We start from the raw sequence: 18,833 nt of genomic DNA on the forward strand, positions 1-18,833 counted from the left end.
GAAATACATTTTACTCAAGTAATTAAGGCAATAAAATAGATGTTTCTTCTGAAAAATTAATACCAAAAGTATATATTTTTGGTAGAAAACTTTGTTATATCATTATAAATGAAATCGGAAAACTCCCTTATTCTCACCTGTACGCTTCTCCCGTTTATGAGGTTGTTGCTGCTGTTCAGTTACGTCGCACTAGAGCTGCACAATGGGCTATTGGCGACGGTCTGAAAAACATCCCTGAGGACATGCCATCGCAATTTAGATTCGCAGAGGGAATGGTACTCCCGCTTCGGTCCGTTTTTGAGGAAGATTTGTGGGGAAGAATAGAATTTCTTTTAAGATGAAAAGATCGGGCCAATAATTTAGGAGTTAAGTGGGTGCCGCAGTGTACTGGTCGTTCATCATCATCATCATCAGTAGCTCAACAGTCCTGGGTGGACCATGGCTTTCTCAAGAAGACTGCACCAGTTCTTTCTTCTGTGTTTCACGGCTTTCCAGTCTCTGACCTTGATTGTGGTAAAGTCCCTTTGGAGGCAATCCGCCCATCTCAGTCGGGGTCTGCCTCTCTTTCTAACTCCAGTTGGCTTTGCCAAAAAGATTCTTTTAGTTGTTCTGTCATCGTTCATTCTTACAATGTGTCCGGCCCATTTCATGCGCTGGATCTTATGGTACTTCAGAATGTTCGGTTCTCTGAATATCCTGTAGAGTTCAGAGTTAGTTCTCCTTCTCCACACTCGCTTGTCAGTACTGGTCGTTAAGACACGGTTCCCAGCAGATCACCGAAGTCAAGCATCACTGGTTGCGTAAGAACCGAGAGAGTGCGGTATTGGTCCTCGTTAAACTGTTCTACAGTAAAGTGCTCGACTTCGCTTGCAAATCGTCGAGCTACCGAAGAGGAGGTGCCATCCCCTCTGCAGAGGATCAAAATTGTGATGGCATGTCTTCGGATCATCCTCAGGGATGTTTCCCACACAGTCGCCGATAGCTCATTGTGCAGCTCTAGTGCGACGTAAATGAACTACAACACCATAGAAGTTATGTGGGTTTTATATACAAAAAGTACAAATTTGTATTTGTGCCTGTTGACGCATCGGACCTTGCTATCTAAACAAATGAATCATTGTTTCCTACGTAGTTTTTCACGTTTAATCGAATGAAATTATACACGAGTCAATAAAATGAAAAATTTGTGAGCTGAAAGCCTTTTTTAAAAAGTACTTCTATCGACATGTACTTGAGTACATTTTTTACACTGTTGTCTAGAAACTATCTGAACATATAGGTACATTTTTCTATGTACTTTTTAATGGTGATTTAAATCAAATAAAATTCAAGTCGAGAGAATAAATATTATTGAAATTATAAGGAATTTCTCTATAATAAGTACAATACAAAAAGAAGTATTTTTTAATATAAAAAAGTTGCACTTTTTGAAACATTATTAATTTTAATTTGCATCTGTTTTCATTCGATTAAATAAGAAAAATACATAGGAAAGGGTACCTCACTCGTCTGTTTAACAGCATCAGAGGCGTATATAAGTGCAAGTACAAAGTTGTACTTTTTGTACACAAAACTCTTACAATTAATTAACTATTTATCTTATTATTTCTTGTTTGATGACAATCAATTTAACATAAATACATCGAAATATATATCTTAGATACATAGTTTCTACATAGCAATGCAAAAAGCGTACATAAGTACATGTCCAAAAAAAGTATTTTTTAAACCAAAAAACCCTTTAAAATTTTGAACTATTTGTGTGATTGATTTGTCTATAATCTTTATCGATTCAACGTGAAAAAAATACATAGAAAACAATGCTTCACTTGCTTAGATAGCAATGTTAGTTGCGTAATTTGCCCTTTTTTTTTAAATAACCACTGGATGACACCCCCACTTTGGGAGCCCGACACCTGCTTGCGAAGTCGATCAATTTACAGTTGACTAGTTTAACGAGGACCAATACCGCGCACCCTCTGTCCCTTCGCATAATGATCCGAATGTTTACCCCATCCCACCCCGCACACTGACAGCAGTCAGTGATGCTTGATTTCGATAGTTCTGCTGGGAACTGTGTCTTAACGATGGACTCACAATAAATAGAGAAGAGAAAAAACTACAACAAAAATATTTCTCCACATTTATTTTAATTTATAAAGATTAATGGAACTAGAAAAATGGCGTGAGATTAAAATATTCAAAATTTATTTTAAAAATGTGCTTTTGCTTCTTTTTTATATGCAAAATCTCTAAAGAATTATTATCTAAACACTTTTAGAACATTAATAAATCAATTTGAAATAATAAAAGAAAACGATAAAATCATTAAAAATGACAGCTGATGAACTCACCAGTAATGACAGTTCATCAATAATGACAGTTGTTAACAGAATATGTCTGTCAACAAACGTTGTTGTCTGTTAACAGACTATTTTGTGTTTACAATGTTGCTTAGGAAGTGTGAATGCGTTTCCTTTATCTTATTTTATTAAAAAATGTTCTTTTGCACTTTCATGAGAAAATAAAGACACTCAAAACAAACATTTTAAAATTTGATGAAGTATGAGATGAAAATGCAATTGCTTGCCATTTTATGATACAAAAATGCTAATATTTGCCAGTTTTTTTTTTTTTTTTTTTAAAGAAAAAAATTGGCAAATAAGGTATTTTTGAATTTTTAAATTTTTTGATTTCATTGACAGGATAGTTGCTTTTTATAAAGATATAAGAGAAGTGTTTTATTATTATTATCAGAAAAACATTCATTGAATTTGGAGAGCCAAAAAGGAATGTCATCAGGTATTTTAAGAAAAACACACCGTTATAGTAATTGAAAAAAAATTGTGCCCGACCATGCATTGACATGTATTTTTTGCTTTACAGCTTTCATCTTAACATTTAAAACTCAAATATGTGTAGATGAACTTTGGCATGAAAGCCCAAAGACATTGTACGATAAAAGGCTTTTTTCTTAGACTTTTACCACTAAAAACTAGAGCTGTACCAACAATGAACTAAAAACAGCAAAGAGAAACTTGGGAGTGCAGGAATGTGGATGGAGGAGAAGAGAAATGCAGGTGCTGGACCTTGAAATTACAAATGAACTGAAATTTTACCCAAGCTTCACCCAAGGTATTTAACAATAAATATTATTTTTATACATTCTTATTCACCTGTCTTATTAATTTAATTTAGATCTCATTCAATTTTGTATAAAAAAGAAAAAAAAGAAACTACGTCAAAATTTTTGTACTGCTTATTTAGTTAGCAGTTTATAAGTCCTTTCTTTCTCCTTTACTAAATTCAAGCTGGCACCTAAAGATTAACTTGCTGAGGTAGCAAACATCAGGTAACTGTATTAAGTTAATAAAGGTTTAAAAATGCTTTTCTTTTAGTATTATCACTCAGAAACTATTTAACTGATTTCTTTCAAAATTTTGTGCTTAGTCATTTAAAACCACATTGTATAATATAATATGTTTTTTTAATGATAACGACAGGCACTGAACTTTGGCTTAGAAGATGCTACTAAGAAGTGCTGCTCATTTATCATTATCCGACAATACACAGAGAAACATCCATGCCCTCAGCTGGATTTAAACCCACAGCCGTTGACTTCGCTCTCAGGCACGCTAGTCACTAGGCCACCTGGCCGACTATTAGTGGTGTAAAATTGTGTAAATCTCAAATTTCCCCCCCCCCCACTATTAAATGAAATAATTCAAAAAATAATAACTAAAAATAATTATTTGTTGCATAATCTTTTTTCCCCTTCTTTTTATACAAATCTATTTTTACATCGATAATGGGATGAGCGAATTCATAATTGTTGGTAAACATTTTTCCATTGACTTAAAAACTTCCCAAGATAGATATGGCGAAATTGAAATGAAATTTTTCAAATATTGAATTGAACATTGAATGAATCCATCATTATTAAATTGAAATGAATATGAAATTTTCGGGGACAGATATGACAAAATATGCAAAAAGAGAGGCTAGCATTAAAAGGCCTAAACTTACAACTGATTTCTTTAACAATCATTGGGATCATATTTTTCACTTTGCTGCTACCTCTACTTATATTTTGATAGTCAAAAATCAAAACCTGTCTGGGGAAAAAAAAGTTTTTGTTTCAGAGAAAATGCGTCTTTTTTTAAAGGATTTTGAATTTTAAAATATTATCTGCACTAATTAATTAGCTTATATGAGGTAGACTTTTTAAACATAATAATTGTTAAGGAAATCCAATCATTGCAATAGATGTTATTCAATGTATATTTTTTTTCCAAATCGTACCCCAAAAGTACGCTACACTCTGTATTTAGCAGGCATAACTAGCTAGCACCCACGCGATGATCTGTGTGTATGAGGTCCGTATTTCGCCGACATCAGGCGACTATCTGTGTGTACGAATACCGTATTTAGCCGGCATCCACGCGATGATCTGTGTGTATGAGGTCCGTATTTCGCGGACATCAGGCGACTATCTGTGTGTACGAATACCGTATATAGCCGGCATCCACGCAACTATCTGTGTGTATGAGTACCGTATTTAGCTGGAGTCAGAGTGAAAAAAGCATATATTGAGTACGTTTAATATCTTTCGTGGGTCGATTGCATTTCTTGCAAAATCACCAAATTCATTGCTATGCAAGACTTAATTAAGAGACTCCGAACATCAGTTTACCGACACGCAAGATGCACATCGTTCATTGGCGTCACTTCAGCGGAGCGGATTGCCGTAACGAAAGGGTTAAGGATCATGGAACATATCTTGAAAATTTCATAATATAAAAAAAGCTAGATGCCTTAAAATAATGGTTGAAAAATAGGATTTTTTTTAAAATTAAAAAGCATTGAATAGCTCTTTGACAGTTTAATATTTCTGAGTAAAGCCTGAACTTGATGGGAAAATTCTGTTTGGAAATGTCAGAGTTTTGAAATGCCGAAAGTTTAAAATGTAACAGAAAAAAGATTTGACAGCATCGCAACCGGCTCTCAAGAGATAAAGAAGTTCACGTGCAAGAAATTTATATTTGAAAAAATTATACACAAAATTGAGGGCGTGTGGTAAAAAAACAAGTCTGACAAAAGTGCATCTAACAATTGGATACCAACAGGTTATTATGTCAGCATATGTTTTGACGTGGAAATATAAAGGTGGAATATGCACGATATTGAAATATTTTAAATATATAAAAACCATAACAAAAACAGAAAAAATAGCGTAGTATATGACGAAATTCCATTGAGTATCAGTAATACACGATACTTTTGGCATAATTTCATTATTCATGGACTGGCTCTTTCTAAGCAAGGATTTCGATTTTCCAACAACTTTTTCCATCACCTCTAATGTTATTACTTTTTTTGCAATAACTTTTTGGGCAATCTGTAAGTACAGTAAAAATGTATGCAGTTTTATTTATTGATTCTTAAATGTTTTATTTAATTAGAATCATAGAATATTATTTCTCGGTGGCCTGCTAACCCTATTTCTTAGTAAATTTCATAGAATAAAACCTTAAGCTGTAAAAGATCTTAAGGAATGCATTTATATACAGGGTGATTCTAAAAAGATGGGCAAAACACCCAAACAAACAATTTTAATCAAAGAATGCATCGTCGAAAACAAAACGCAAAGGTGCTGGCGCATTTGGAAAGTTGTTTGATGCAAACGTGAAAGCTCCATTCCTGTTGCGAGTTATTATTTGCATGTTATGGGAAGAAGAAGAGCTCGTATGCAAATTTTTCACCACGATTCATACATAAAAGCTGCTGATTAGAGTGCTATAATGTCTATAAATATTTAAAAAAAAAATTGGCTTTTTGTGGGGACAGCTTAAGGCTCTTATGTATGAGGCTCCCATTGAATCTGCAGAAGAACTTGTTGCCAAGCTGTCGGCCTCTGCAGGGAAAGTTCGTGATATTCTTGGGGTGCTTCAGAATGTACGCCTATCTTTTCTTCGCCGTTGTACTGCGTGCATAGCTTCTGCCGGCCACTGTTTTGAACACTTATTGTAATCACATGCCGTTAAATTTGCTTTTATAACTTAACTTCAACGTTCTTTGTGTGTTTTTGCCTCATACAAGAACATAAACTTTGACGCCCTCTAGCGGTTTTGCATTTTGTTTTCGACTATGCATTCTTTGATAAAAATTGCTTGCTTGGGTGTGTACTATCACTTCCTAAAATTTTGCCCATCTTTTTAGAATCACCCTGTATAAGTAGTTTATACAGCTTTAAAATCTTGTTGAATACTAGAGAGATTAGGAGAAGGATAAACAAGTAGAGCTACTTTCAAAATTTGAAAAATACCTTTACAGCTAACAAAGTAACAAAAATTAAGCATAATAACATAAATTAAAAATAATTAAATAATTACATATACTCGGAATTATTTCAAGAAGGCGATTGATAGATTTATGATAATTGTATATCTTCTAATATGTACATACACAATTATCTTAATTAAACAATTAAATTTTTGAACGCAATTATAAAATTTGTGTATTTGTTTGTTGTTTATCCAAAGATTATTTCATAAAATAAATAAATTTAGGAAATATTTATTATTTTTTATTATTTTATTAAATACTAGTCTAAAAACTGTTATTGTAGGATACACAAAGTTTTAACATCATTTTAAAGAATGTTATTTTATGTGGAAAAATACGAAATTTGAGCGAAATTGATTAAATAATTTCTGAACATTAAAATTTTTAACATGCAAGTTTTTTAAAATTCAATTTAGCAGAAACCATTCGACCGATTTCACTAAATTCTTTTGTTTACCAAGTAAAATTATATTCTTTAAATTGATGTAAAAAATTGAAGGCCTTAAAATTCAAAATGTTTTCGATTATTATTAAATAAAATAATAAAAAAACAATAAATATTTCATAAAACTTATTTTTTTGATTGGGACTATCTTTGAATAAACGAATTTTACAATTGCGGGTAAAACTTTTTGATTTACTTAAAAAATTCTCGAGATTTAGAGAAATACGCAATGAGTGAAATTAACATTATGGGGACTAAGCTTGGACGGCTCTCTTGACTTGTTCGGACCCTATTTCCCTCATGTATCAGGAGGTAGAAACCTGAATCCATCGAAAAAAAAGAAGTTTATTCAGAGAAACTACGTTTTTGTGTCTGATTTCATTACTTAAAATATCTTCTGCACCAATTAACTAGCCTTTGAGGTCACCCTCCTGCAAACCGTTAAAATTGAGCGTAAAGATCCGATCATTAGATCAAAAGTTATTCAGAGTGGTCCATTCCATCCAACGTACTGGAACCATCTGTTATGTGCAATTTGTAATTGAACGCAACTTGCAAATGAGATATTTACATTAATCATTAACTGTTGAAGCCATTGAAGATATTAGCTGCTGTTTAGAAATTTTACATTTAGACGCATGATGTTTACCTCAGCATTTTATGCATAAAGCTTTATCTTTGCTAGGATGATTTCTGTAAATGTGACCACAATTACGGCCTGGAAAACGCCTATTTGTCTCTTTTAATTTCTGAAGGTGAATATTTATATAAGATAAGTAATTTGCTAATCATGTATCTAACGACCAGTTTCTTCACAGAAAGGACAGAGCAGCGAAATAATTTTAGTTTTATTTCGCCTACATTTGACTGAAGTAATCTCAAATGATCAACTATAAAATTTAAATGCGATTCATTCAGTGACTCATTCACAATTTTTTGAGATATAAGTGTTCCTTCTACTTTCACCTGCCTAAAATTCAATACTTTTCATAATATTACCATCGGAAATGTTTTCTCGCATCACGACAAATTGGTGACAAATCCATCGGCGACAAATGTTACATGGTAACGTTCGCAAAATCATTGGTACTGAAATCTGTCCATATAAATCAACATTCTCTGATAATACATTTTAAGCTTGCAATTTTCAATTGCATTCTACTTATAAATTATTCAAGGCAGAAAGCGATGAATTGAGTATTGGCGTTAAATTTATCCTGGCAAAAGTTTAGTCTAAATGGGTTTGAATTGTTATGTCCTTACTACCATTTTCTTAAAGATGCATTTTCAGCTGAGTCTATTTTCGTAAGTACCCATTTTTAACTGAGCTCATGACATGAGGAACGGTACGCGAGGACCGGTGCTTATTGGATGATTTAATACGCTGTTCGTAAGCAAGAAGTAGGGTTTCAACAGTTGGGGAGTGACCATAACATAAATTTTCCTATCGTTGCATCTGTAAAGGAATTTATCAGTTATTAAATGACATATTACAGTAAAAGAATTTATACCCGATATACTTCCTCTGCGTGCTGATCAAATAGATCTGCTAAATGCTTGTAACATTTCTCCATATAATTTCTCATATTCCGTTCAATTAATTCTGATTGGTTGTTTCCAAGTATCTGCCAATTGGATTTCCTCGTTTCCATCAAGGCCTATAAATAGAAATTTAACACATATTTTACTTGCGACTTCTTTATCATTATTTAGTCACTTTACTGTACTCCGTTGCAAAGTTGTGAAAAGATCATTGAGGTGTGGGATTTAAGTTATCATCAGCTACTGCATATAGTTCTGTTTTATTTCGCTGTCAAATTACACAAATATGCTTTCAAAACAATATAAAAGTTTTAAAAAGTTAAAAACGTCAGAGTAAAATTTAATTCGTGCTATCTTTTACGATCTATCATAGAATTATTTAAAAAAAAGGTCATTCGCAATTTCACTGGAATCCTAGACTGGGCGATGTATTTTGATAAATAAGGAAAAACAAACTATCTGATGTCGCAAGAGCATTGGAATTCATTGGACCACTAAAAATGGCGCCTCGTATACTGACATGCCCTTAACAAATCAAATGAGAAATTAAAGAAAATTTGTTTCGCTCTCGAAGAAAATCGTCTGTAAGAAACAATATTTATTATTCTTTCCTCAGTTTCTTTAAATGAAAGTTGGCGATGATGACATACGTTCACGCTGGAAACGTATGTTAACAAGGGAGCTTGGCATCCATTTGGCTAGCATATATATGCAAACAGGCTCTCTCCTAGGAGATAATGTTTTTTTTTTACCCATTGGCAAAATGGGTGATATTTTGGGTTTGATGGCATTACTAGGACGTCATCACACTTTTCAACTGTATTCAAGGGTCAGAGTAAACAGTGCGCATGAGTCGTCACTGCATGTGTTGCTATGGCGACCACTGCTGCTTGATAATATTTTTAAAATTCTTTTTTTCATTTTCAATTTCGTTATGCATTAAGTTGGTGAGTTCATTTTTGAGATATGGGACCAGAGAGATCCCATAAAAGAGAATTGTAAATAAAATCTGAGTTGTAAATAAAAGAGAATTTTATAATTGTACAGGTTTAGACCCGATCACGAAGTCCAATCCTGTCTTTTATGCAGCAGAAAAGAAATACTAGTTAATCCAATATATTACATTTCAATGTATTTAAAATAAAATAATTTAAGGTTACATGAAAATAAAAACATATCTCGCTGACGATCGCGAGAGAGAATAATATCAGATGAACGACATCTCGTGAACGAACTTGTTTATATCTAAAAAGAAACTACTGTTCACTCCAGTTCAAAGTTCGGACTGGTTCGGATGTAGAAGTTGAAGTAGCAGGGGGCGGAGTTATCGACCATGCCAACCGTCATCTATCAAAAGGTACCTCGACATAGATGACGGTTGCCATGGTCTGTAACTACTTTCCCCACATTGGTGACCTTCGGACGTGATGCGAACACGCCTACCTAGACAGTAACGCCTACTTCGATGGATGATCCACATTGAACAGTTGACTTGCTACTTGTGACTGCGACATTATCCACCTCCTCGCACTGTTGCTACTCAGTCTCATCTCGACCACGAACAACGTCGGCTTGCATACTTGTGATTACTCGACTGCTAACGGCAACAGAGGAGCGACTACGACCGTGAAGTTAATACACCTCTCACATTCAGCACTAAAAAAAAAACGGTGATCTTAATACAGCTCTCCCGGCTTCTNAATAAATATTTGTATTATAAGTAGGGTTGAGCAGCGATGGCTCAGGGGATAGAGTGTTCGCCTTCCTATGCGGCGAACAGGGTTCGAATCCCAGTCCATTCGAATTCCTCATCCTGCTTGCACCGACCACAGTGCTGACGTGAAATATCCTCAGTGGTAGAGGGATCATAGGTTAGAGTCCCCTTGCCGTGCCGTGGGAGATTCTCGTGGTCTTCCTCTCCATGTAACGCAAATGCGGGTAAGCTCCATCAAAAAGTCCTCCGCGAAGGGAAATTTCTCCCAATACTCGATCCAGGAGTTCCTTTGTCTTCTAAATTGGGTTCAAAATTACAAGACTACGGAGTTGAACATTAGCAGTCGACTCATAAAATTGGGTCGGCTGTTCAACGACGGTCATAAAATAAAATAATAAGTAGAGTTGGGTACTGATTTGGAGATTCGAATCATAAGCTTACATTTGATTCCAATCAGTGATTAGAATCAGTTGATTTAATCGAAACAGATTTAAATTAAAATGAACTATTGTTTCCTAAGTATCTGTTGAAAAATTTTAGTCCACTTTAGTTTAAATCTTTTATTTTATAGTAATGCTATGTCAAATTTCTAGTGAACCCTTAGAGATTCTCATACATTAATTATTATGGAATTATTATTTTTCAATCAAAAAATTCGATAAGTACACAAATAAAAAAAAACGAAAACAACAAACTTAGAAATTTTTATTAACTGCCACAAAAAAAAGTATTTTTAGCATTTAGCAGCAGATATAATAAGAACATACGAAAAATGTAATAAGGATATTTATTTACTTGAAAGAATTCTAAGGTTTTAATACTTTTTTATCAATCGAATTTTGATAAAGGGATAAAAAAAGTACTCAGTCAGTAATGAGAATCTAAGCTGAATAGTGTTTTGAATCATTTGATTCGCGATTAATTCGTTAAACCATGTCTTTCAAATCAGTGATCCGAATAACATGAATTGAGATCTGAATCATTTGATTTGAATCGCTAATCCAAAGCATTGATTAAAACGGCTTGATTCAAATTATTGATCCGAATTCCTTCATGCAAATAACTGATATCGCTTGATTCAACCAACTGATCTGAATCACTAAATTCAAAAAGTGATTTAAATCACCTCCTTTGAACGACTTTTCCGAAACACACATGATTTTAAGAAGTGATCAGAATCACTTGATTCGAATCAGTAATCTGAGTCAGTGATGCGATTAACTTGATTCGAAGTTATTTGAATCCCTTATCTGAGTAGCATGAGGTGAATTAGTGATCTGAAACTCTTGATTCGAATCATTTGATACGAATAGTAATTCTGATCACTTATTTGAATAGCGTGATTTGAATCATTGATCTGAATCACTTGATTTGAATCAGATACCTGAATCACTTGATCTGAATTAGTGCTAAGAATAATTTGATTTGAATCATTGATGACAGTCACTTGATTCGAATGAGTGATCTGAATTACTTGACATGATTCAATGGTCCGATTTACTTGATTTGAATCAATTATCCGAATCGATTGATATGAATCAGAGATCTGATTCACTTGATTTTAATTACTTGATTCAAAGCACACTTCTGTATCACTTGTTTCAAACAGTAGTTTGAATATTTTTTTTGTATCACTAAATCACTTGAATCACTTTTACGAATAGTGATTTGAATAACTTGATCCGAATTCCTGATCAAGATAATTCGATACGAATAGCGATCTAAATTATTTCATTTGAATCATTGAACCATTTGAAACAATAATCTGAATAGTAATTTGAACCTATTGAGCAGTAATTTGAACCCTTTGATATGAATCAGTAATCAGAATCACATAACTTGAATAATTTATCTGAATCAACCTGATTCGAAGTGATTTGAATCATTTATCTGAATCTTATAATTTAAATTTCTTGATTCGAACAAATGATCCCATTATTTGATTCGAATAGTAATTTGAATAATTTTATTTGAATAACTGATCGAGTCGCTTGATTTGAATGACTGATCTAGATCACTTGATTTGAATAATGGTTTGAATTACTGTCCCGAATATCATGATTTGAATCAGTGATTCGAATCTTGTGTTTCGAAATCATTCAAATCACTTATCCGAATCGATTGCTATGAATCAGTGATCTGAATCACTTGATTCGTATCACCGATCTGAATCACTTGATTCGAACAGTAATTTGAAACACTCATATGAATCACATGATTTTAATCAGTAATCCGAATAACCTGATGCGAATACTGATTTGAATAACCAGAATCAAATCTCTGATTTGAATTCTTGATTCATATCTCAAATCAGAATCACTTGAGTCGAATAATGATTTGAATCACTTGATCCTATCCCTAATGATCGAATCCCTAGTTCAAATCACTTGAGTTAAATCACTTTTTATGTCTATACAATTTCGGGACTTACGGGATGATTGTGGCAATGTGACCATGGGCTTACCTAAACTATTACTGACACTAGGGATGCTTAACTAATTGTGCTCATAGGAAAATAATATACTTCTATAGGCGTAATTTTTTGGCCCACCGAAATGTATATGAATCAAAGATTTCACATGATGTACGTATTTCATATTTTTGGATCTTAGTTTTAAAAACTATATCACTATTCGCACAAAGTTAGACTAAAATATGCTAGCATTAAAAAAAGCGAGCTGGATAGCGAAACCATTTGGAAAAAACTTCAATATTCATTCGTTCGACATTTTTTTTTTCTTTTTTTTTTTGTCCAAACATATTTTGCTATTCCTTAAGACAGTTTTGATTTTATTTTTGACAAGGATTCTACACATTAAAGATGGAAATTGCGGAATAGCAAGTGTAAAATCAATTAAACCAATAAGTTTCGGTGAAAAAATAAATTCAAATCAAATCAAATGCAATAACCGATTGTTAGAATCCATTTTAATTTTTTACTAATGAAAAAAACATTGATGTTAGTGTTTTTCCACTCTGTTTTTGTTTCTTGGACTTTTCACAACAGAATTTTTTTTTTATCTCGAATATGTGAAAAAAAAAGCTATTACTTACGCTGCTGTAAGCACACACTGTCATTCCAATTATTGGTGATTCTTGAGAGAATTTAAAATCTCTGTTTTCCTCGTCACAAAAGTCGCATATAGTACAAAGACACATCATTCTGAAAGTCTGTTAAAAAATTAAAATCAAAAAAATGAGCATGCCGCCAAGGAAAATGAAAAAGCCACAGTTTCAGACCTTAAACCTGAAGCAAAACGAAGCTTTTAAACTTCACGTGTCATCTTGACGTGAAGATTTATCTCGGCTTCAGAACGGACAAATAATTTAAAGATTTTAAAAATTACTAAACAGTTTTTTAGAAAAAATAGCCAATTTGGCGAGATTTTCCTACCTAAAGCAAATTATCAAAATCACTGCTTTATTATAAGTTTTTTGCGAATTTCCATGAATCCCGATAACAAAAAATTGGATTAAGTTTTTAAATATTAAAAAATTAGACCACAAAAGCTTTAAATTTCCACAAAACCGTGGCTTTTTCTCCATATCGACGTTTTTGCACCATTTTCAGAATAATCACAAACAGTGATAGATAAGCTAAACTTTAGATAAACTAAACTTGTCCCAGTCATAAGTAATTGTTGCAAACTCATAAGCTGTTATAAAAATAGCATATTATTCTAAAAAAGAAAAAGCATTATTCCATACAACGACGAAGCCTGAGACAAAGAGTCATTTTCAAAAAAGCGCTATATAACGTTTACGGCCATCTTTGACAAAAAACAATTTTTATAAACTATTATTTTTCAACACTATAGCAATAACCCCGTGAATATAATACGCAATACTTTCTGTTCTTTTGAAGTTTGTTGTAACTGATTATTTATTTATTTTAGCGCAACTACCTATATACCTTTGAAATACAGCTAACATATGCATCAGTACTATAAGAAGCAAAAAAAAAAAATATATATATATATATATAACCTGGTCCTTAACCTAAATTGGTCGAATAAATCTTAAAAACTACCCTGGTAGAAGAAATGTTTCAGTTGACACATGCTTCAATGCTATAATGAGCAAAGAAAAATATAACTTAGTCTTTAACTTAACCTGGTCCTTAACCTAACCTTGCAGAAGGAATGTTTCAGTTGACACATGCATTATAAGCAAAGAAAAATATAACTTAGACTTTAACTTAACCTGGTCCTTAACCTAACCTTGCAGAAGGAATGTTTCAGTTGACACATGCATTATAAGCAAAGAAAAAATCTGACCTGGTCCTTTGAATTCCATCTTTCGATTTCCATCCAAGGCAAATGTGCTTTGACTTCATATGGTTTAAAATCAAATTCGATGATATGAGAAGTCGTTAAGAATACACTAAGATGCAAATAGGCTTCCATTAATATTTGTCTGATTTGATGCATTTCTGATTCTTTCAACACTTCTCCTTGTTTTCTTTCATAGTAATGTTTTAGTTTATTCATCACTTTCCCACCGAATAGACGATTTTTCAGAAATGTTCTCATTGGCAAAGCAAGGGACGAAGTTGCCGAAGTCATTTTTTCACAAAATGGCTCATCTGAAACAAAAATTATACTGAGTTTTATTGAGAAATAATAATGAAACAAATACATTTGTAAATCTGTGTTTTTTCAAGTATAAAAAGGAAAAGATAATTTTATAATTGTCACGCTGAAAATAATCACTTAACACTCTTATCACTCTAAAACGTGAAGGCTATGGTTAGTTTTAGTGGTGATGGTAGAAGTTTGTCGTGTAAGTGATTCCCCCGTTTTTTGTTTTACATGTGCTAAATATAGAATTTTCTTTCCCTTTTTTCAGTTCATTTGAGCAACTCAATTTTTAATTTTATTATTTTATACTTTTTTCTCCTTTTTTAATTTTGCGTCTGTTAGTTTATATGGATAAGTGGTAAAAGTTTCAAAGGGGGATTAGAAAATGAGAATAAAGCGTATTGATCATTAAAAGCATATCTCCGGTATGAGTTTAACACGTTTATTTCCGGTATGAGTTCCAGCACAGGGATTTCCAACTGTCTTCCCGCGGGACGCATCCGGCTCTAGAAGTCTTTTTGTGTGGCCCGCGAACTAAAATTTACTGTCGTTTTTTTGCGGACAATTTTCATAAGAATCTATATGGGTTTGAAATACTTTTCTTGCTAAAAAAAACCTTATTTCTTTGCTTCTGTGAAATTTAACATACTAACGGTGCAAAAAATTTTATTTCTCCGGTTTTGCATTCAAGAAAATATTTATTCAAATACAAAAATAATTGTATATGTTGCTTGTTTTTATTTCGTTTTTTTTTTCTTTTGCATTTTGTGAATATAATTTAGCATGTGCGTATCAGAAATTTTCTTGAAGAAATTATCCCATTTAACTTTTTGAAACCACTCATTTTGGATGAAATTAATTACAATTGTAAATTTTAAAACGCATAAAAGAGGGAATGAATAGCACGTTTTATTTAAATTCCTTGAATTGAATATCGCATCAAAAAAAAACTTCATGTGCTCGCGAATTTTTTAGTTATTGCTATAAATCCTAATAAGTCGAAAAAAATGTTACTTTATCACAGAATTAAATTTAAAAGGAAAAAAAAAACCTTGTCACTAAGTATCTGATTAAGAGAAGACTCAAAATAATGCGTAACAAGCATTGCTTGTAATTCTTGTTATTTTGCTTTTAAATATTAAAAAAACTTTAATAAACATCTGACAGTAATATTTAATGTTCCTTCAAATATGAGTCCTATATAAAATTTTGATAAAGTTCCGTCCCGCCATTTGACTGGTGTTTTTAATAGCTGCCCCCGTCCTCATGTAAGTTGGAAATCCCTGTTCTAGCATTTGGAAAGTTGTTCAAATTTTGGCCTTTTCAAATAAACTTTTTCTTCTTTGTTTATATTAGTTTTGGCTTTGAATTGAAAAAAATTTTTACGATTTTTTTTATCACCTTTAAATATTATTTTGCAACCTTCAATATACATAATAGGACAATATGTAGGATACGACTCGATTTTCACAAAGATTTTAAAAGTGTATACAAGTTAACCTCGTTGAAACAAAAACGATTAATATGTTGTTCTCTATAACACCATCTCAAAACACAGAATAAATGTCATGATCATTTTTGCGGATTTTGAGCTTTGATTAAAAGCAATTAGAAAGACGTGCTGAAAATGTTCATTTATCCCATCTTGATACTTCCTTTTAATGATTTGAAAATCAAACTGATTATTATTGCAAACAAATAACAAAACATAGATTTTAACACAACGGTACTTATACCAAAACTCATTATATACCAAAAACATTTAACAACATACAGAATGTAAACAAATTTAAAAAGAAGACAGGATCTTAATTTTCAATCCAATATTATTCCAGTAGAAAAAAAATGTGATTTGCTTGAAAAGATAACAATTGTAGTTTTCAAGGAAATACAGGATTTAAACAAAATTATGGAAGCACTTCTGTACTTACTTATTTCTCGAATATTTAGCGAATTATTTTTTAACTTCAGAAGTGTTTAAATCATGCAATTTCTCATACATATCAGAGAAGTTTAAAGTTTTTAGAGGTTTGAAGGACCTCCAATAAATTAATTTTGAATATCATCTGCCAAAAAATATAGCAATAAGCTTATAACTTGTAACTATTATTTTTGTTAAAATATGCAATAATTGCAAAAAATATATTTAACCTATTTTAAAAAAATTTTTTGCTTAATATTTTCTTAGTGTAACTGCATAAATATTTAAAACATATATAAACGAAATTTTTAAGGTAATTTTTAATAAATAACAAAAATATCATTTTAAAATTTGTAAAACATTTCTTACAAATTGTTCAAGACGTATGTTGTATTTTTTTCATATGCTACCAAATACGATTCAGAAAAAATTTATGAAAATTTTTTCAATGATTTTCTAAATGATTCCCGAGCACGCGCAGTATGAAAGAATTACTTTAAATGCCTAAAATCTTGCCCAATTTTCAAAAGAAAAATTTTTTTCAAATTTTAAAATATTTTTGTTATTAATTAAAATTTACTTTAAAAATTTTGTTTAATTTTATGGAATATTTATACAGTTATAATTAGAAAATTTTAAGCAAAATAGTTCGTTTTTTATAAAAACTTTCAAATTTCCATCAATATTTAAAGCTTGGTTCACAAATTTTCTGCAATTATTTCATGTAATAAGAAGAATAACTGTTACAACTTACAAGCTTATTGCTATATTTTTTGGTATGAGTTGTTTAAAAGACCCTTTTTCGTTCGCCATTAATTGCTGGTTCCCAAACGGCTGAAAACTTTAAACGTAACTTTATATGTAAGAAGAAAAATCGCAAAACTTAAACACTTCGAAAGTAATAAAAATTCTCTAACTTTTTCTTAAAAAATATGAAAAAATGAGCTAGTATAGAAGTGTTTCAGAAATTCTGTTCAACCCCTGTAAATGCTTCACTTATAAAGAATTCGCAGCTTACCGTCAAAGAGCTTGAAACAAATATAGTCGCAAGTATATTCCTCCATAAATTTAATTTCAATGTACAATATTTTCGCGCAGGCCAAACATAGGAATCCAGTCATTGAAAAAAAAGCGACCATTATTGCTGAGTCTGTTAAAACTTCTGAAAGAATTTCAGTAAAAATGTGAATTGGTATCTTAAGTGAACCAAGGCAATCCATTTTGAGTCCTACAGCAGAATATAAACTTACAGAGCAAAGCTACAAGTAAAAATAAAATGCGTGATGAAGTTCTCAGCTCAATTATCATGTATCGATTTGATCCGTATAAGCGGGACGATACCATTTTTTCTGTGGTGTTATAGGGAAAGAAAAAGATCTATTTGTTTTCGCTTCCTGCCTTCAGGGTGGAGTTCTATTTTCCACAACGTGCGTTCTATGCAACCCGGAAACCTAGATTATTGATCAGATACCTATTGTGTGCAAAGTGCATTCGCTACAATTACATTGTTTTTAAAATTTGAGATGACTTTTGCAAATTATTTTATTGTTAGAAAAAATGTGGACCTTACAATAGCAGAATACTTCGTGCAATCAGAAAGATATTGTTTATTTGTATCTCGTCCCGCCCTATTTAAGGGCATACGAGAGTAGATACATAAAACTTACACAAAACATCAGAAATTATATCAACAAGTATAAAAAGAATAAAACACAAGCGAACAACAGTTAAAAACATGACCCTAAATCCAGACAACACATTGAAAATCACAAAGATCATAATTAAAAGAGTGAAAACAATATATACATAAAAGTGAATAAAACACGCACGTGGTAAAAGCAATGCATAAAAGTAAAAGATTACATAAGGAACAAACTGGAANTTTTTTTTTTTTTTTTTTTTTTTTTTTTTTTTTTTTTTTTTTTTTTTTTTTTTTTTTTTTTTTTTTTTGAATATTAAACGGGAGGGGTCGGGTTATTCTAGTTTGTAGGGTGCTGCGCCCATGTACAAGAAGCCTTGAGCCAAGAAGCCTGCCGGCCGAAGATTCCCCGTGTAGTAAATGGTGACGAGTGCAAGTTAAATCTGTCAGATCACAAAGTTTTCATTGTTCCCATGACAAATCATACCTGTGGGGGTACTGAATTTTAGATTAATCAGGCTCTAGTTCAGGTCAAAATTATGATCTGTGGATGAATGAATGGTCCCGCCCTATAAACGGGCAGTGAAATGTGTGTGTGTGTGTATGGCTGAAGTTGTATTCTTGGCCATGGATGGTGCCACTAAAAA

General features: G+C 32.1%; 1 protein-coding gene across 2 annotated transcripts in view; it reads right to left on the reverse strand.

Moving 5' to 3' along the window:
• The window catches only part of LOC107452124 (uncharacterized), a 37,426-nt gene extending 19,542 nt beyond the window's left edge, over positions 1-17,884 (reverse strand). The window contains exons 1-5 of one of the 2 annotated variants that reach the window (XM_016068440.3): positions 17,566-17,884; positions 14,324-14,631; positions 13,101-13,217; positions 8,302-8,448; positions 2,132-5,398 (exon numbers count right to left, since the gene is read on the reverse strand). In XM_016068440.3, coding sequence (XP_015923926.1) covers positions 4,883-5,398; positions 8,302-8,448; positions 13,101-13,217; positions 14,324-14,631; positions 17,566-17,767 — 1,290 coding nt within the window. In that variant the 5' untranslated portion in view covers positions 17,768-17,884 and the 3' untranslated portion in view covers positions 2,132-4,882. Of the gene's footprint in view, positions 1-2,131; positions 5,399-8,301; positions 8,449-13,100; positions 13,218-14,323; positions 14,632-17,565 lie in introns of those variants that run through there. The other variant, XM_071180131.1, reaches the window with a different exon arrangement.
• Positions 17,885-18,833: the final 949 nt, after the last annotated feature.

Source organism: Parasteatoda tepidariorum, chromosome 4 (genome assembly GCF_043381705.1).
Source record: "Parasteatoda tepidariorum isolate YZ-2023 chromosome 4, CAS_Ptep_4.0, whole genome shotgun sequence".
Lineage (NCBI taxonomy): Eukaryota > Metazoa > Arthropoda > Arachnida > Araneae > Theridiidae > Parasteatoda > Parasteatoda tepidariorum.